At 37.9% G+C, this 21,006-nt stretch overlaps 1 protein-coding gene across 1 annotated transcript; it reads left to right on the plus strand.

Moving 5' to 3' along the window:
* The first annotated feature begins 236 nt into the window (after positions 1 to 236).
* DIRAS2 (DIRAS family GTPase 2) lies at positions 237 to 18,974 on the plus strand. Its single transcript, XM_032773429.2, has 2 exons — positions 237 to 448; positions 15,400 to 18,974. Exon 2 carries the CDS (start codon positions 15,441 to 15,443, stop codon positions 16,038 to 16,040), a length of 600 nt encoding a protein of 199 aa, XP_032629320.1. The 5' UTR covers positions 237 to 448; positions 15,400 to 15,440; the 3' UTR covers positions 16,041 to 18,974.
* Positions 18,975 to 21,006: the final 2,032 nt, after the last annotated feature.

Consider the following 21,006-nt stretch of genomic DNA (forward strand, 5'->3'; position numbering starts at 1 on the left):
ATTCCAGCCCTTGAAAACATATATATGTTCCACAGTTACTCAGTAGGTGGCACTTAAAAGCTTAGATGAGCTTTGCAGTCGCCATTTAGGTACCAGCAGCAGCTGAAGCTGAAGTCAGTTCATCTCTGAGAGCAGAGTGTGTGTGTGTCTGGAGGCAGATTGCAACCAAGCCAACAAAAGCATTAACCACGTCCCAGGCACTCAGAGAGAGAGAGGACCAGAGCAGCTAGGACTAGGACCAGAGCAGCAAGAGCACAGGCAGCAGAACAAGGATCAGACAGCAACAACCAACAAGACACAAGAGAGAAGCAGCCAGCTGAGTTACGGCTCCTTTATTTAAAAACAGACAGCTTTCTCTCGGAGAAAACCCACAACAGAAAGGCTGTACTACTGGTACTATGACAGGCAAAAACTGAAGAGCATTTGACGGAGTTGTGTTCCTTCTCAGGTAACCTTATTATATCATTTTTCTACTCAGCATTGTATAAGAAACATTAGCTATGTATTAACAGTAGGTGAATTTTTTTTTCTTAGCCAAATCCAGCAGTCCTTCCTCAGGCAAAAGTCCCACTGAAGTCAATGGGAATTTTACGTGAGTGAAGATTGCAAGATTTTGTCCTAACTGCATGTCTCATGCAGATGACATGTTTATGTTATAAGTACTGGTTGGGGAAAAAAGACCAGAGCTGGTGACAAGAGTACTGGCCATCTGTGGAAAAATATTTCTTAGTGTACTGGGATATCAGTAATAGCTTTGTAACAACATTTGAAAAAGATTTTTATTCAGATATGATGGGCTAAATTCTGCCCTCATTTACACTTATTCAACCCATTGGTTAAAAGATGTTGATGAAGACATTTATCCATATATGATGGAAACGAGGAGGGGGAAATGTTGAGTATGAATCAAATAATAAAAAAGATTTTCTCTTTTTCTAAAGCAATAGAACTAAATTTTAGACAACTCTTGAGTATTCCTCTTGCAGGCTGACTCTTTTTATTTTTACTCAACAGCTCACTTTACTCTTATTGCTGTTTTCTCTGTAAAATGTGGGGTGTTGTATATGCTGAAGTACACAATCACAATGGTGTGAAAGTTCAGGGTAGAGCAACAAGATTTAAGTAATATTCTTAAAAGTATTTTTTAAACACACACACACAAATTATATGCACTAAATATTTATTTGCCTATATATATATATATATACACACAAAATATATATATAGTCCATATATGCACACTACACACACACACAAATCATATGCACTAAATATTTATTTGCCTATATATATATATATATACACACACACAATATATATATATATATAGTCCATGTATGCACACTACACACACACACACACACACACATATCACTATAAATGAAACTTTTATGGTTGATTTTTATGGCTACCTTTACCAGAGTTTACAGATTGCACTGAATCAAAAGTATTTACAGATCCTACAGTTTGTAGATTTGGGTCAGCTGGCTATTTTGGTGTTTCTTCACTGATTGATGACTTTTTCTGGGGTGTAGGGAACTGCCACCCAGGGTTCCAGTTACATTTACTGCATTTTATTAGTCAGTCCTTGGGGACTGACAGACGTGTCATTGCTAAGGATTGTTAAATGAGTGACATCACAAGATTCCATCCTATCTCCCATTGGTCATTTCTAACCATAGAATTTCAGTGGTTCAGCTGTAAATCTATTGCCCTATAGAATCCTAAAGTCTGGGAAAACATTTGAATGATACGTCCAGCTATTTTCGTCCTCAATCCTAGGAAGACAGAAGTCTTACTGTTCAGTAGATGTTGTTGATAGCAGGAGGTCTCTTCTTTGTGTCCCTATTTGTGTAGGCGTGTGGCCACAAAGATTAAGAACCTTGGTATCACTTTTAATCATGTCCTCTTCATTGAAAGCCAAGAACTGAAGTGATTTTCCCCCAGTTATGCTGCACTTTTGTTTATTCCAAGATGTTCTAATAGCAGAAATGCATGCCTTTGTGACCCTGAGGCTCAGCCACTGTAATAATCTTTTCAAAGAAAGACCTCTCAAAGATGCACCAGCATTTGGAATTTGTTCAGTAGCATGACTGCTCACCAGTTTGAGCTACCATGATTATATTATGTCTCACCTGTATTCTTGTCATTTCTGCTTTAAAGTAGTGGATTCAAATATGAATTGGTACTGCTTGTTTTTAAAGCTTTTGTTGCTATTGGCTCTGGCTACACATTCAAGACCAGTCTGCTCATTGAGCGTTGTGTGACAAATATTTGTGCTCAGACACATCTGACCATTTGAAGGTCCCACCATTGTGTCCAAAGCTAACAGATGATCACAATTTTGTTGTGGTATGATGTGGAATGCATTCCCCACTGAAAGCTCTTTCGTTTTCCTCCCAGCACCCTTTTAAAAAGCACCTCACTATTTTCTTGTTCAAATGTGAGTTTACAATGACCATTTGAGGGTCTCTATTTATTCGCTCCCCATCAGTTTATTTTTAACAAGCCCCTTCATTGTGTGTGTTTATAATTCAAAAGGGGCATCATTTTATTATACTGTATTTGTTTGTATTTTGCTGTGCATCTCCAAGAATGTTTTTGCATTTGGGGCAAAACTTCTAAAATCAGTGTACACATTTGTGCACTTCACCCCCAATTTGCATATGTGCATCACAGCATTTACACACTTCAGTCGGAACTGCACTCACATCAGAAGATTTGGTCCAATAGTTTACTGCCTTTACCGTATATTGACATGCTATTCGGTTCTCCAGATTTTTTTCTTTTATTACTTTTCATGGTGCTTTAATCAAGCAAACATCAATGTTAGAGACTAGATCCATGAGGAAAAACAACCACTGTGCATTTCTGAAGGCTGTTACATGATGTTAGAAATGTGGACTTCCCCCCCGCCCCCGCCCCTTTTTAAACACACATTCTAGTAAAAGGCACCCTGTCCACAGCAAAATGTCACCTTTTAAAAAACAAATTCAGTCTATTTGGCTATCTTCAGTTTCAGTTTAGCAAGAAAAAAAATGGGATCAGCAAACAGCTCTTTTCTGGGGTTATATCAAAGTTTCACATGGAACTAGGGACCAATTAAATTATCTTACTCTAATTACTGGAAAGACAGCAAATAAGAACTTCCAGGTGAGAACATGTCTTTAAATCTAAATTGAACCTTGACCTATTTTCTGTTTGAGATTATTAAAAAAAAAATCCAAACAATAATCCCTTTCCCAGATCTTGTACAACGCTTGAATAGGATGTAAAGAAAAAGAGAAGAGCAAAATTCATCAGCACCTTAAAATGAGGAAGAAGAGACTTATACTAGTGACATGAAGACTCTAATTTTCCTCTCACACAATGAAAGTCATCAGCAGCTCCTCTGGAGCAAATGAATTTAACACCAGAGGAAAACTGATGTAACAGAGATCAATCTCCCAGATTTCCTAAAGGGTGGGAGTGCTGCCAAAGCCTGAAGCAGTGAAATGCTGCCTACCTAATAGTGATTGCAGCTAATGGGATAGTTTCTGGTTGAGACTGGATCGGTGGCACTGAAATGCTTGCATCCTTTTGTATTCCTGCTTTAAGATGGATGTGCAGCAAGGCAACAGCATGCAAAAGGCAAATCCATTTCTGGGTTGTACAAGGTGCTTCCATTTAATGTCCAGTAACTCTGACTTAAAAATCAATGTCATGCAAGTTGAGATAAAAATAAAATAATGTAATTGTATCTTTTTCTTCTCCAAGCAAGTCTAACTAGGTTTTTATCTTATTTGAAAAAATTGGTAATTTCCACAATCAAATATCAGCTACAGCTGATAACTGAAATATTGCTATATTAAAAATAAGCCCCGATGGAGAAAGATGGTCTCCTTAAAATCTGCCAAATTCCTTCAACTAAACATTGAAAACTTCAACAGAAAATGACTGGGAAAATATTTTTTTTATATATGTGTGTTTGATTGTATTTAATTTACTTATTTATGTTTACTTATCCTTTAGTCTTAATGATACTGATTTGCTCTTAATTCATGTGTCTTCTCTCTTGGTAACATTGCCTGAAATGAGAAAAAATATAATGAAACATACAGATACAGTATTTACGTGAAACACAGAGAAACTACTCAAAGTTTAAACTAACAAACAGGGTTTTATTATTCTTTTATTTTTAGTAAACAAATAGTCTTCAGTCTTCTGAAATTCAAGAGATGCCAAAAGGAAGAGTTGTGGGTTTTGAAAATAAATGTTGAAAGTGTTTACTTTAAAGTAAAGAAAAATATGAACTTATAAAACAAATTCAACTTTGCCTGTTCACTCCTGCAGTCTGGCAGAGAATAGATTTATATGAACAATTGGAAACCGCTTCAGAAACCCATTATTGCTATACGACTGTCTACAAACTATACTCAGATCTTATATTAAATCCTTGTTTTACAAACAGCTTCAAAATGTAGTTTAAATCACTGCATTGATTGTTTGGTAAAGGGGTTTTATCTTGTGAAATTCAGATATTAAGACAATAGGCCAGGTTCCAATACTTTATTACATAGATAGTATAATTGACTTTAATGGGACTATTCTGGAGTAAGGTTCTATTTAACATGAGTAAAGGTATCAGAATCTGGCCTAGTGTTCATGATAGTCATCACTATCTTCCTAGCAATAGAAGATAAAATTTGTTACAGTTTTTCGTGAGAATGAGCCAAATCCTATAGTCCTATCTCTAACTATTCTGCTTCCATTGAAGATTTGGACCAATAGCTTTTTGTCGTAACTGTAAAATAAACCTATTCAGGACTAAAGGACTGTGCAATTAGAATAAACAAAACTTTTGTAGTTTTTCTGTTATTCCCTCTATGGAAAAGAAAGTAGTCTGAAGTATGTATATATCTTTTATATTTATATAAAACAGAAAATAGTTGCTAATTCTTGTGATTTTATTATGAGTGTCACAATATTTGGTGTTTATCCCACACTAGTCAATTTGTCTAGATGCATAAAGTTATACATACTCATAAGTGTTTGCAGGATCAGGGCCTAAAATCTAATCTTGCAGTCCTTACTCTGACTGAATAAAGATTGTAGGATTTGACAGACTGGCATATAATAAATAAATTTAACAGCATTGTATTTGATTTTGTAAGGGCCAAATCCTGTTCACTTACCTCAACTTCAGTTTAATTGGAACTACTCCTGAGAGAAAGGCAAGCAGGATTTGGCCCTAAGTGTTTAAAGAACTAAAGTGCTGATTCAGCATGGTACTTAAATGTGTGTGTACCTTTAAGAATAGGAGTAATTCCACTAAATCAATAGGACTTCTCATGTGTTTAAAGTGAAGCCTGAGTTTAACTAGCTTGCTAATTCAGAGCCAAAACTATTTATTAAAGATCTTTTTTTTTAAATTTACCAGCTTCAGAAACTAAAAATTAACATGGGGGTTTGTTAAACAGATATTTGACTGGTACTCATTATTCTGGATAATATTATTTTGCCTTTTGGTTTTGTCATTTTATGAAATCCATTCATATTTACATATGCATTTCTCTAGTGCTCAATCCTCTAATGCACAGTGCACTCTGGTCACAATCTAACAAAGCACTTAAACATGTCCTTATCTTTAAGTCTCAAGCTCATAACATGGGTATCATCTTTGACTTGGACCTCTCTCTTGGTCTTTACATCCAGACTGTGTCTGAATTTTGCCAGTTCTTTCAGGATAAGATCTCTAAGGGTATGGCTACTCTTAAAATTTCAAAGCGCTGCCGCGGCACGCTGTGGGAGCACTGCCACGGCAGCGCTTTGAAGTGTGAGTGTGGTCGGAGCCCCAGCGCTGGGAGAGAGCTCTCCCAGCGCTGCACATAAACCACATCCTCTACGGGTTTTTTCACATCCCTGAGCGCGAAAGTTGCAGCGCTGTAAAATGCCAGTGTAGCCATACCCTAAGATATGGCCTTTACTATCTATCCACACAGCTAAAACTCTTGTCCAGGGTATAATCATCTTGAGTTTCAATTACTGATACATGTTTCTCTCTGGCCTTGACAAACGTTATCTTGCTCCACTCCCATTCATCCAGAGTGTTGGAGCAAAAATCATTTTCCTACCCTGTTGCTTTGACCATGTCAGCCCTCTTTGAATCCCTCCATTGGCTCCCTTTTCTCTATCACATCAACCAAAAGCTGCTTGTCTTCACTTTCAAGACCCTGCATGGCCTCACCCCAAATTATCTCTGATTCACCATCAAGATGTTGACTCCTACCTCTGGTCAGCCCACAAGGCCAGCCTCTATTGCCCACTTTCAAACAATCACCTTCATATTTTCTCTCACGCTACCCCTCATGCTTAGGAGGTGCTCCCCATAAACATTCATAAATCTACCTCATTATCTTCCCTCAAAACCCTCCTTAAAACTCTCCTCTGCCTTAATGCCTATAAAAAATTGCCAACAAATAGACTGCTGGTATGCTGAGACCACAGCTTATCATGCTGACCAATATCATCTTTGTTTCTTTGTATTTCCATCTTTCTCCATTTGTTGTCTCTTGTCTTACACTTAGATTGTAAGCTCTTTGGGGAAGAGACTGTCTTTTCATTCTGTGGTTTTACAGCTCCTAGCACAGTGAGGTCCTGGTCCATAACTGCAGCGCCTAGGTGCTATGGTAATACAAGTGACAGCAGTAACCACAAATGACATTGTCCTGGGTTAATAACCAGTCAAGATTTTATTATTACAACAATATCAATTTTTTCATTTTCTGAGGGACCACACCCAGAAAATGTCTTCTGTACAATATTTCATAGGTGTTCAAACAAGTTTAAAGACACTAATTTGGAATATTATTTAAACCTTTTTTTAATCATACAAGTGCAGACTTTTTTTTCTACACAATTAAACTAACCTCAGGAGAAATGTCCTGAGTTAGAATTGGTTGTTCTGTGGATATTTTATCCTTGAAAAAACATAGAAATTAATGACTGCTCATTGAAAACATGCCAGTTACTTTGCAAAATCAGAGCATAGCTTCTGTAATCAATGAATGATATAGCTGCTGGGATCTGCCTCCTTTAAATGTTCATTTGTCTTTGAGACAGCAGTGTAGGACTCCTGTTCCTAAAAAAAATACTTTCAATATTAAAGTCACTCTTTTATTTGCAAATTTTGGGACAGACTTTTCATTACAGAATAACCACTGTATTTTGCACTGTGGATGAAATCCGCTATAAAGCCAGTGTATCTAGCCTGAGAAGATCACCCCAGTTCAAGAGACATGCTCTGGTGGCTTTATGCTCTCCCCTTTCTTGCTGGTATCAGAGCAAGGAAGATGGGTGGTAACTGAACAAGAAGAGTGTGTGTGGCCATTCCAATTAATAGGTTTTATTTAAAGCAATTATGCTCATCTAATCCAATCTCCTGCAAAATACATATATTTCTACCTGTGGTTGTGACCCCATAGGGCTGTTATCAACCCTTTGGCTGCTCTGCTCTAATTTAATACAGGAGGACCAATGCCACATAAATCAGTAAAGTTCACAAGTGAGCTTTAAGTAACTTTTGTACTCCCTTCCTTTCAATTTGCATTGTGTGCAGTTCAGAACATAGGTAAGCTTTCTGAGTAGTTTGAGTTTGTGCATCTTATAAAATATAAGCAAAAATTATTAAAGAGAGCATCCCAGACAGAAAATGGAATGTTTGGGCCCAGAGCCTTATCATTTTGATTTCCCTGTATAGAAACTAGTGCTGTGCACTGTGAAACCAGATTATTCTACTACCACCTGACTGGATTCACATGCAAGCCAGTTAGTCAGTATTGCCTCTCCCATTTACTACAATTTGATTGTGACTACCTTTCATCATGAACCCTGACCAATCCTAATCCTGCTTTTGCTCATGGTCCCTGAACAAAAGGTCTACAAACCTCCACCCAATCAATGATCCAATTAATAACTCCCTTCCTCATCCCACACACTTGGGATTTTTTCCAGTGACTACTTCAAAGCAATTCTAAACCCAAATTAATGATGATCTTTCCAATGTCCAATAATAGACCACCATTCGGTCAACATGACCCAGCATATTCAGAATAAACCACATAATTTTTAATTGCTGCACCCAATGACCTAGACAAAAAACACTAATTTCCTTTTTAATTATATTTTTTTCACTCTCGACAGCCTTTTTGCTACATGCATGCCCTATACCCAGTATTCAGGAACAATGTTCAATCAGACTAAGTGATAGCTCTGATTTCACAAAGTACTTGTAAGCACATACTTACCTCCATATCTATGCAGCAAAGCACTTTTGCAATTGCTTAAATGCTTTGCTGACCTGGGACCTAAATCACTTGAACAGACTCTCTCTTTATTTATAGAACCTCAATACTTTGTGGGTACCAACCACCTGACCATTACCCCCTCTCCATGATACATCAACAAGAATAACAAATTAAATTCTGGGACACACAAAGAAGATTTGGTATTAGTTGATCAAACAACATGCCCATTATTCTTAAAGATAATAGTGTAGAATTCTCTAGCTTTAATTTAGCTGAACACTAACACTCCTATGTATTTTCCATAGCCCATTGAAAAATACATAGGAGTGCCTGCATAAACAAATGTGCTTGGGAGGTCTCCTATCACTTTTTAAAAGACAAATTAACAAATATTGACCAATGGCAAAACTCTAAAGCCTAATGCATTTTTTAAAGATACTAATCCTCCCATTCCCAGGGTGCCTAACCACATGCTGCTTCCACCCAAACATCAGCACTGCTGCAGTGGTTATCCCAATCATGCATTAATATATCTCAAAAGAATGTAATTACTCAAGCTGGAATTGGTGAGAACATAGGGGTTGACAACTGTACTTATGAAAAGTACCAGGGGATCTTTAATGACCAGGGTTTTTGTTTTACGTCTGATCTGAAAGATGACATCTCCAAAAACTGTGCCCCTCTCACCATGCTGTCATTCTCTACTGGCTCAAAGGACACCTAACAAGTCACCAGTTCCCTTTCCTGCTGCATCTAGAGGTTTTCAGTCCTCTTGCTGATCCTGCTTACTAGCTGGGAGATCTGACAGCATAAGGTAGAATAGCTGCAGGCAAAGAGAATGCACAGCAATACTGTTAAGAGGTTCCTGGAATATATTTCATTCTAAATTCTATATTGCATAGCAGGCATTAAGAAAACCCAGAGAAATCACAGGTCAATTGGCTTAATGATTTTTTTGCACCACTTAAATGATCTGACCAAAGCACAGTCATACCATAGCTTTGAAGTCCCTCTTCACATCAGCACATGAAGGATTTTGTTACACTTAATGTCAGACACCAGGAGATTCCCCTCCCTTACTATAGAGAAGGTTAGCTCCAAAATAATTCAAATATATACGAAACCTACACTTTGCAAAGATATATTAATAATAAATAAAAGAGACCTTTTTAAAGACCTTAACATCCGTTGTCCAATAGCATCCTGGAGAGCATGGAGTTGCCATCATGGAGAAAAACTTTAAATCAATATATGGATTAACAAAAAACAATTATAAAAACAAGGCAATTTGCCATAGTAGCTAATCAAAGCAGGAGCTGAATATGGCAAAACACTCAGACAACAATTTTGTTTTCTATTTTTTCAGGCAAATTGAATGTATGAGAGAATTTTAATTACTTTCATTAGGTCTTGCACTCTACACACCATGTTTCAACCTGCTGTGACTTTGCTAGTAGCTTTGTATTGTACTTAAATGCTCTGAAGAAAGACAGAAGTTATTTTGAGTTAATATTTTTTCCTGGCTGAGTTTCTGCTCTAACATACAACTACATTGCCATGAGCACTGTGAAGATATTCTTTCTGCTGATAAAAATGGCATGAACAGTCCCTCTGCCAGACCCTCAGCTGGTATGAATTGGCAGTGGAGTGGTGGTTTGACTTCAATGGCGCTATAACGATTTAAATTCACTGAGGATTAGGCTCCATATATTTACAAAACATTTTTTTAATCCACCACTAGAATTAAAGATGCTTTTGACAGGCATGGAATCTTTGGGTTACAAGAAAAAAAACAATTATTTTCATTTTCCCTTTAAAAGTGTTATGTTTCCACCTGGGGCAACATTTTTTCAAAATTCACTGTTTTGCCATGAAAATAGGGGCAGAAAAATATCATTTTTGTCATGGAAATTTTTGTTCACTGATAAATATGGTGAATTTTTGCCTGTTTAACAACCAAATGGTCATGAAAACCTCTGCTTATGACTGCTCACAAGTGAGGTCCACTTTAAGATTGTTTTGGCCATTTGCTGTATCTTTTCTTTACCTTTCTGTCTTAACCTGTCAGCTAGACTTTTTTTCTAAGGGATTTTAATGCAGCAAAAAGACACTATCCAGATATGGCTACATTAAAATAATAAATGTACAGTTAGGTTCAATTAAGCATACAATTATGTGCACAAATATGTAGATCTATTTTCACTAGCATGATAAAGGCCACACTCTTCAGATCCACCCATATGTTTGTGCTCCAAGGTAGGTGTTTAGTTTTGTTTAGATTCTTAGGCACTAAAAGGGAGACAATAGTACCTTTGCCTTCATTGACTATGGGATGACTCATGTGAGTGCAGACTACAGAACAGGAGAAGCCAATAAGAATTCCATTTGCAGAGTGCTTGCAGAATCTGTTTACTTATTTACATTCTGAAGTGCCCAGGGCAGGTGCAAGGATGTTTCGCACCCTAGGCGAAACTTCCACCTTGCACCCTTCCCCCTGCTGCGGCCCCACCCTGAGGCGCCGTCCCCATGGTAGCTCCCCCTCTCCATTCTGAGGCGCCTCCCTTGCGACAGCTCCCTGCCCTCTGCCCTGAGGCACTCCCCACCGTCCCAGCTCACCCCTGCTCCGCACACGAGCACAAGCACCCTGAGCATGCCTTCACTGCTTCACTTCTCCCACCTCCCAGGCTTGCGGCGCCTAAGCTGATTGGCGCCGCAAGCTCCCCACTCCCCAACCTCCGCCCTGAGGCACCCCCCACCGCCCCACCTCACCCCTGCTCCACACACGAGCACCTCGAGCATGCCTTCGCTGCTTCACTTCTCTCGCCCCCTCCCCAAGCACGCTGTGGCTGCTTCACTTCTCCCTTACTTGCTGCAGGCGTGCTCCCCTGCCCCAGCTCCCTCTGTCTAAATGCCGGCGGGGACCAGGGCCTCCGAAGATCTGGTCGCCGCAGTCGCTGCTGAAGAAAACGGCACCCCCCAAATATCAGCATCCTAGGCAACCACCTAGGTTGCCTAAATGGTTGCACTGGCCCCAGAAGTGCCACCTTCTGAAGATATTAAGGTGCTGGCAAGCAGAAGTGCTTGCCCGATTAGTGACATATGTGCTTGTTTTAGGCATGCAACTCAATATAACAGGTGTATACCCAGAATGGTTTTTGCTGTCTCTCAGCTACCTGCATTTGTGTCTCAGCAAGTGTATCTGCATGTCTGACTAATGTGTAATTTACATTTTATTTCATGGTTAAGAACAATCCTTGTAATCATCTTGTACTTTCTGGGCTGCCTATTCCTCAAACATGCAACTACTCTGTAGCTGTCCTACCACTGAGGCAAAATTTCTCTGTCTTCTCTAGTCTCAATCTAGATCAGAAAGACTATGAAAGCAAAGTTATTCACTAAGCACACCTTTTATATAATTCCATCTCTAAAATTCTGTTTGGAAACTGATGAATAGGGCTAAACTCATTATGACAGATGGAAGTGAATTAATCACTGTACTGGAAGTTTATGGTTGCCTAGGACCCAGTGATCATCACCTGATTACATTCAATATGGGCAAACAGAGGACACTTCCAACCAATAACACACACATTTTATATATATTATATACACACACAGATAGCTCCAAAAGGGCTAATTTCCCAAAGCTGAGGAAAAAAATGAGAAAAACTGAGTAGGAGGAAAATATTAATGAAAATTGAAAACAGGAGTTCTAACTGGCCCCAAATCCACAATTCCACAATCAAGAAAGAAGACAACATTGACTGAAAGCCCACCCTGGTTCAGTGGAAATGTGAAGGCAGTAATTAGAAATCAAAAAGCAATATATAACACATAGAAAAACGGGAAATGAATAGCAATCAATGTAAATGACAAGTTATGAAGTATAGATAATTGATAAAATAGGATGAAGACATAGAATCATGGGACTGGAAGGGACTTTGAGAACTCATCTAGTCCAGTCTCCTGCACTCAAGGCAGGACTAAGTATTATCTAGACCATACCTGACAGGTTTTTGTCTAACCTGCTCTTAAAAATCTCCAATGCTGAAGATTCCACAATCTTTTTGGCAATTTATTCCAGTGCTTAAGCACCCTGACAGTTAGGAAGATTTTCCTAATGTCCAACCTAAACCTCCATTGCTGCAATTGAAGTCCATTGCTTCTTCTCCTATCCTCAGCAGTTAAGAATAATAATTTTTCTCTGTCCTCCTTGTAACAACCTTTTATGTATTTGAAAACTGTTATGTCCCCTCTCAGTCTTCTCTTCTCCAGACTAAACAAACCCAATTTTTTTTAATCAGGGAAAAATCCATAGCTAACAGGAGTAAGAATATAAGGAGATTTTTAAAGTATATTAGGAACACAAGAAATCTTAGAAATAGTATAGGTCCATTACTAAATGGAGACTGTATAACTGTTAAAATGATCCAGACACAGAAGAAATGTCCAATAAATATTTCTGTTCTGTATTTGGAAAGCAGGAGGAGGATAATGTACTTGGATCACATTTGTACTTTCCAGTCTATTAGTAACCAAAGAGGATGTTAAATGACAACATCTACTAAGGATAAACATTTTAAAAATCAGCAGATCCAGATAATTTGCACCCAGAGTCCTAAAAGAACTGTCTGAGGAGGTCTCTGGTCCACGGATGTTAATTTTTAATAAAATACATGGGGAAATACCAGAGGGCTGGAAGTGTGCTATCATTTTGCCACTATTAAAAAAGGGAAAACAAGATGGCTTGAATACCTAAAGGCTTGTTAGTCTAACATCAGTGGAAGAGCTGATGCGGGATTTTGACTAATAAAGAATTAAAGGAGAGGAATATAATTAATACCAGTCAACCTGATTGTATAGAAATGGGTCTTTTCAAACAAATGAGTTTTCATTCTTTGAGATTACAAATTTGGTTAACAATGGTAATTGTGTAGATGTAATAAACAGACTTTCTTAACACATTTGACTTAGGATCACACAACAGTCTGATTTAAAAATTCGAACAATAAAAATATCAATAAAGCACATGTTAAATGGATTAAGAACTGGATAGCTGACAGATATCAGAAAAATAGTTGCCAGTAGAGAATCATCATCAAATGGGGGTGAAGGTTCTAGTGTTCCAGAGGGACTGTAATAGGTTCAGTGATCTAGGAACAAAGAATGCAGGCCAGATCTACAAAATGGGGGACTGTATCTGGGAAGGTTGTGACTCTGAAAAGGAGTTATGGATCAGAGTGGGCAAGCAATTCAACATGAGCTCCCAATGCAATGCTGTGGCAAACAGGGCTAATGCAATCTTTTGATATATAAACAGGGGAGTAGTGAGTAGGAATAGGGAGGCGATTTTACCTCTGTGTGTGAAGTTGGTGAGACCAATACTAGAATACTGGGGATACCAGAACAGCATATATTTTTTAAAATGATGTTGAAAAATTGGAGAGGGTGAAAAAAACTCTCAAACATGATTTGAGAGCTGGAAAAAGTACCTGACAGTGAGAGGCTTAAGGCACTCCATCTGTTTGGTTTATCAGAGAGAAGACTGAGAGGTGACTTGTCTACAGTGTGTAAGTACTTTCATGGGAGAAAATACCAAGTACCAAAAGAGCTCTTCAATTTTTTGATCAAAGGAATAACAAAACCAATGATGGTAACTGAAGCCAGACATTCAAATTGGAAATAAGGAGCAAATTCTCCATCTCTTGATGTCTTAGAGACATGCCTTTCTGGATTATATGCTTTAGTCAAACAAGTTATTGGGCTCTATACAGAGATAACTGGGTGAAATTTAATGGCCTTTAATACACAGGATGTCAGACTACATGATCTAAGGGTCCCTTTCTGGCCTTAAACTCAATTTAACTAGGAGCTAGCTTTCCTTTCTTCTCTGCTTCCTCTTTTAAGGTCCAAATTGTCAGCCCTTATGCCTGCATAAGTCTCACTGAAATGCAGAGATGTTTTGTATCATTCACGGCCTGACAAACACCCATTGAAGTGAATGGGAATTTTTCCATTTTTTATAAATAAGTACTGTGTCAGTTCCAAAGTCAGTAAGATTTAGCCCTTAGATAAACCCGTGATTATAGCCAAACTTTCTCTAATTCTGGAACTACCTTAGTTAACAGAACCTTGGATACCTCTTTACACATGGAATACATTATTGTTATGACCAGATTCATAGTTAATTGCTTAGGGAGAGATTTTTGGTGACAGGTAATCTTGCTGAACCTGCTGAACTTCAAGGTTGACAGAGAAATTACTACCAAGTATACCGTGCATTATCATCCCTTTGATAGATTTGACAATATGATTCTTTTCCAAGTTCTATGAAGACGCAGAAATCTCTTTTCTGGTAAACGTAGACAAATATTAGCATGCAAAAATTACAATGTGCAGTAAATAAAATCAGAATAAAAAACTAGAGTTTCCCTTTTGAATTATAAATGAGCATGCTCATTTGGGAAATAAAACAATATTTTTGAGGTAACACCAAAGTGGTAAAAACCCCCAAAGACAGACTATGAAACACTTAGTGCTACCAATGAAATATTAGCACTTATCCATTAGTTTTAAGTTTTGCTTCTGAAAGGTATGAATTGTACAACACTGGAAACAAATTCTCTATCCACAGAAGAGGTATAGCATGGGCAGAAGGATAAGTTCACACACACTGATCTCGTCATCTATATGTTTCAACAAAGACCTGAACTACGTCTTCTATGGATGAGAGTGTAGCTCCATCTCCATAGCCAATTCAGTCTCTTGGTAGACGGACTGTCAACAAGGGGATGTCAAATGGATGGGTATTTTTTGGGCTATGTCCATTTTCCCACTAGTAACTGGACTTAAAGTTGTGCATTCAATTTACAAAGGCCACCAGTTAAGCACAAAATAGCAGTAATTTTCATCCATTATCAACCTCACTGAGTTGGAATCTAGAAACTGTGTTGAGATGAATTGCTCTATAACCCATGATCAGTCCTTTTGAGTCATTATGTATTATTAATATGCCATTACTTCAGTCATTTTCTCATGTCTCTTACCATAGAAGTTATAAAGCATCTTCCTCATGAAAAGCTGTATTAATATTTTGTTACATTTTCCTTCCTAGGTTTTTTCCCCCCTAGCTGAGCATCACATACAGTGAAAAGCATGCCTGAGCAAAGCAATGATTACAGAGTGGTGGTGTTTGGAGCTGGAGGAGTTGGCAAAAGTTCCTTGGTCTTGAGGTTCGTGAAAGGCACTTTCAAAGAGAGCTACATTCCTACCATTGAAGACACCTACAGGCAGGTGATCAGCTGTGATAAGAGCATATGCACTTTGCAGATTACCGACACTACAGGGAGCCATCAGTTTCCAGCCATGCAGCGTCTGTCTATTTCCAAAGGACATGCTTTCATTTTGGTTTTTTCAATCACCAGCCGACAGTCCTTGGAGGAACTCAAACCCATCTATGAACAAATCTGTCAGATTAAAGGGGATGTGGAAAGCATTCCAATTATGCTAGTGGGGAATAAAAGTGATGAAAACCAAAACCGAGAGGTGGAGAGCAGTGACGGAGAAGCTATGGCCAAGAAGTGGAAGTGTGCTTTTATGGAGACTTCTGCCAAGTTGAACCACAATGTGAAAGAGCTGTTCCAAGAACTGCTAAACCTAGAGAAACGCAGGACTGTGAGTTTACAAATTGATGGTAAAAAAAGCAAACAGCAGAAAAGGAAAGAGAAGCTGAAAGGCAAATGTGTGGTCATGTGAAAATTGCACTGTTGTGAAGCAACCATGTAGTCTCATAGAACACAACGTGAAACCTATAGACAATGAGGAACCATGTGAAACCCTATTTATTAGTAGCTGTTATGAAAGAAATACAATAGATATTTTTTAAAAGAGGAGTTTGTTGTTTGCTATGAAAAAAACCTCCCAAAAACTCAAATCATCGTTAGAAAATAAAACCAAGAATGAAAAAAGTAGGAAAGGATTTCTAATTTTAAAGCAAATAGAAGAAAACAAATTAATTCCTTATTAACAATATCCTGCACTATGGAAGGATTGGATGCCAATTACTTATGTTTATTATGCTGTTTGCATATAACTGTAATGGAAGGTGATGTATCTACATAATGCAGATTTAGAAGAGAAAGAAATGCCAATGAAGAAATCTAGAATGTATAAATGCATGTTGGATAACTTGTCAGAGCCTTCAAGAACACTGGAGATAACACAAATATTTTTCCGTACAAGTCTTGGTGCTGACTGTTCAGGGTTGGAGGGTGTGGAGAAGAAGATAACCCTGGAGCTACCAATTTATGAACTATTGTACATTTGGGGGAAATACAGGAGTATGCAGCTAAATGTGATATTGATTCTCTCCTCTTACCATATTATGTCCCTCCTTAATATTATGCTGATGAGCAGTGTTTGAACTGAAGGATGGGGACGGGGGAAAATCTCCTTGGGTCAGCTGGAGATCCTCCTCTCTGGGCCCAGCTAAACCATCATTTCCAGGGATGGCCTGTACCTCTGGCCCCAAGATATTTCCAAAGAGCAAATACTTGCCTTTGGAGCATGACAATTTATGTCATATGGTGTGCAGATACAGAAACAATTTCCCCCAGGGAGACATACTCTGGACTCCCTCTGCAAAGGCCTCTGTGGAAATTATTCAGTTCATACATTGCTGATAAGAGCACAATTTGATTGGTAAATGAACAGATTGTCTATGAAGTTGCAGGCAAGTGTGTGAGAGACAGAGGAGAATGATTTTGCTCATATTGCCAGATTTGCCAAATCAAACTTCTGTATAATTACTGCATCTGAATTAGAATTTTGCCTGCATCTTATGATAAACTTACTGTAAACAATTAGATTTATTGCCTTTAAACTGGCAAAAGGGGTTTATATTTATTATTTAAATTTGTGGTCTGAACAACTGAGACTATTCAGGGAACCATATCTGGCAGTTTTTACTTAGAGAAAACTTTTATTGGCCCCGTCTCTAGTGGGATTAATAGAAGACTTGCCTAAGTAAAGATGACAGGATTTGGCACATTAACAGTTCAGTCAAAAAGTGAGTTACAATGCAATACTAGGTTCACAATAGAGAAAACAGGTTAAGATCTTATTTATTTATATAAGAGAAACTGCTTTTTTGCAGTCCAAGACGGAGAAAAAGTGTATTTAATGTGACTTATTTTGAAATCTCTCCAAAGTTTTTTTTTAATACACAACATGAATGATTTGCTCTATATCCTACCAACTAACAGCAAAACAAAGACCATCAAAGATGAAAAAAGCACATTAACTTTTTTAAAGGATATGAAATTGTATTCTACAGTTTGCACCTTTCTGCTTTAAAACAAAAAGCATTCACTATATTTTTGGCAAATGTGTATATCAAAAGCATATTATTGGAAAATGCAGTCAGATATTAGGAAAATTAGCATGCATGTTACATAATAAATGTCTTATAAGAGCTGTTTAAATGCAGTATTCACTTTAGAAATAATTACCTTATTGTTCTTAAAGTGATTTATTGTTTACCTTCCAACTTCCAAATAGAAATGCAACCGCTTACTGGATAGCATGGGTAGAAACGGATTGTAGCAGGCTAGCTGTCAGCACTGCTTTTCTCAAAGAGAGAACTTAACTGTTGTAATTCTCTCTAGGCAAAATCTTGGCTCCGCTAAAGTCAATGGCAAAACTCTCACCAACTTTAGTGGGGCCTGGATTTCACCCTCTGATTTAATTGCAGGAGATCTAGAGAATTGTAACTCTGCTGCTAATTCCGAGCTCTAGGAGCTACTGAGCCAGTTTTTCTTTTTAATCCTTAAAATAATCACATGTGACTGAATAAGGAAAAGAAATGAGAAAACTGGAGTGAGATAACAAACAGGCTTAGACTCTTCCTTCACCTTTTCATATTAACATTAAAATGAAATTCAGGTTTCTCTAGTCAATTGATCATCTTAAACAATTCCTAAACATATAAAGGATTCTGGGATTGTTTTATATTGCTGAGTGGATTCTCTCTCAGACAGGCTATTGAAAAAAACAACAGTATTTGAAGAACAGTGATGTGATGCATTTATCAGTGGTATATTTAGTGGAAATTACATAGACGTTGACCGTGTTTGTAAGCCAATAGTTTAAGTAGTTAAAGATTCTCATCTTCCTAATTTTGGACTTCATTAACAAAAATGGAAAATAAAAGAATGACTATGTTTAAGAAATATTGTTGCAGCCAGCAACAAATTAAAAAATGGGCCATAGACAGAGCTCAACTGTGTGGTAATTGAACTCCAATTGATGCTATTAGACATTGTGAATATGTGTCAAAGGCACTATTGTGTCGGAGAACTTTTTCTGGCATGCTACATTTATATGACAACTGTGTAGAAACAAACTAAAAAGTCACCTTAAAGACAAAGAGCCTTATTACAATATTACTTAACTTGCTTTTACTTTGATGAAGTTATTCATCAAAGGATATGACTATATCAATATTATTGGACCGAATACCATCCTTGACTTCAGTGGCGAACAGAGGGCTGGTCTACACTAGGGGAGGGGATCGATCTAAGATACGCAACTTCAGCTACGTGAATAACATAGCTGAAGTCGAAGTATCTTAGATCGAATTACCTACCGTCCTCACGGCACGGGATTGACGTCCGTGGCTCACCGTGTCGACTCCGCTACCGCCTCTCGCTCCAGTGGAATTCCAGAGTCGACAGGAGCGTGTTCGGGGATCTATATACCGCGCCTAGATGAGACGTGATATATCGATCCCCAAGAAATCGATTGCTAACCGCTGATATGGCGGGTAGTGAAGACGTAGCCAGAGATTAGCAGTTCTGCAGTGAGAGTAGAAATAAAACAAGTAAAACCTGTTTCTGTTAGGCTTAAGGATCATTTCCTTTGATTCCCAGTTGATTCCTCTCCAACAATATAATAAGCCATGATTTATTTCATGCACTTGCATGTATTAAAGCATAGTATAGTATAGAAGCAATATTATTCATGGACCACTGACTCTAAAATAACATTTTATAACCTTGCATTGCCATTACTGTTTATAATACTAGAATTTTCATATCTGTGAGTTGGTCAAAAATATTTGTTTTGCTATTACTGATACAGATGTCTTTTTCTTTATAAAACAACCAAAAAAATAATAGGGGAAATAAAGAGAAAATAGCTTTGTTATATTTTCTGTTTTTCTTTGTAATGTGATACCAATATACAGAAGCTCTCTGAAAATGTACATAAACAACAGAGCATATTGAATGCAGTATTGTAACTTTGTTGGTCCCAGGATATTAGAGAGAGAAGGTGGGTGAGTAATATCTTTGACTGGACAAATTTCTGTTGGTGAGAACGATAAGCTTTCGAGATTATACAGAGCTCTTCTTCAGGTTTGGGAAATATAACCCAGCTATATACAAGGTGGAAAAGATTATTTAGCGTAAATAGCAAATATACATTTCAAGGGACCCTTCAAGGTAAAATGACCCCTTAGAACCCCTCCAGTCTTAGGTAGGAAAGAAAAAAAGCTGTGGGAGTGGGGGCGGAAGGTTAAGTAGGTTATAGATTGTTGTAATAAGCCATGAAGTCAGTGTCTCTACTTAGTCCATGATTTTTGGTATCTAGCAAAGTTATAAATTTAAACTCCCAGGCTCATCTTTTGAAGGAGTTGTGCAGATTTCCTTTGAGGATGAGACTGAGAGGTCAGATATACAGTGATCGCTTTGTGAAAAGTGTTCACTCACAGTTGCTATGGTGTTTTTGTCTTTTATCATTTTTCTGTGTGAGTTCATTGTACAGCATAGTGATTGTCTTGTTTCACCCACATAGTTGTTATTGGGGCACTTAGTGCACTGGATGAGGTACACCGTATATTGTGATAAGTATTTGTAGGACCCCCATGGATCTTGAAAGGTGTGTTGTGGAAAGTGTTGATCATCGTAACAGTGGATAGATGTCTACAGGTTTTGCTTAGGTTCTATCACGTTCTGGTGCTGCTTTGAGTTGGTGTGTCCTGATCTGTAGGGAGCTTGCTTCTGATAATGAGTTTGGAGAGGTTGCAGGGTTTTTTGAAGGCCAGAAGAGTGGGTTCAGGGAAGATTTCTTTCAGGATCTGATTCCCATTGACTATGGGATGTAACTGTCTGATGATACTTCATATGGATTTGAGTGTGAGGTGGTAGGTGACAACTAAAGTTGTACAGTAGGAGGGGGTTTATTACTTATTACAGCAATCTATAACCTATTTAACCCTCCCCCCTCCTTCCCGTATGACTGGAGAGATTAATGGGCCACTTCACCTTGAATGATCCCTTTAAATGTGTGTTGTTTACTTATGCTAAACAATCTGTTCCATCTTGTATTTAGCTTTGACACTCTGGATACCTTTCCCAGACCTGAAAAAGAGCTCTGTGTAATCTCAAATACTTGTCTCTCACTCCAACAGAAGCTGGTCCAATAAGACCCACGCTGAGCATATTCAAGACCTGTAAGACCTACAGTGAATTTCAGCACCGTGAAAACATGATATGGACAAGTCAACTATTCACAAAGCATGAATTTTATATATATATATGTGAGATATTAAGATCTATAGTTATCATCCAAATGTATTTATTGCCATTTCATTATCTAATATATTTTATTCAAAACTACCAATATAAAGTCATTTGAACCTACAAGTTCCTATGTTTCCACT

Source organism: Chelonoidis abingdonii, chromosome 6, assembly GCF_003597395.2.
Source record: "Chelonoidis abingdonii isolate Lonesome George chromosome 6, CheloAbing_2.0, whole genome shotgun sequence".
Taxonomy (NCBI): Eukaryota; Metazoa; Chordata; order Testudines; family Testudinidae; genus Chelonoidis; species Chelonoidis abingdonii.

Bases quoted from the DNA above. Each gene is read 5' to 3' on its own strand.
- DIRAS2 (XM_032773429.2), top strand. From the start codon at position 15,441: ATGCCTGAGCAAAGCAATGATTACAGAGTGGTGGTGTTTGGAGCTGGA.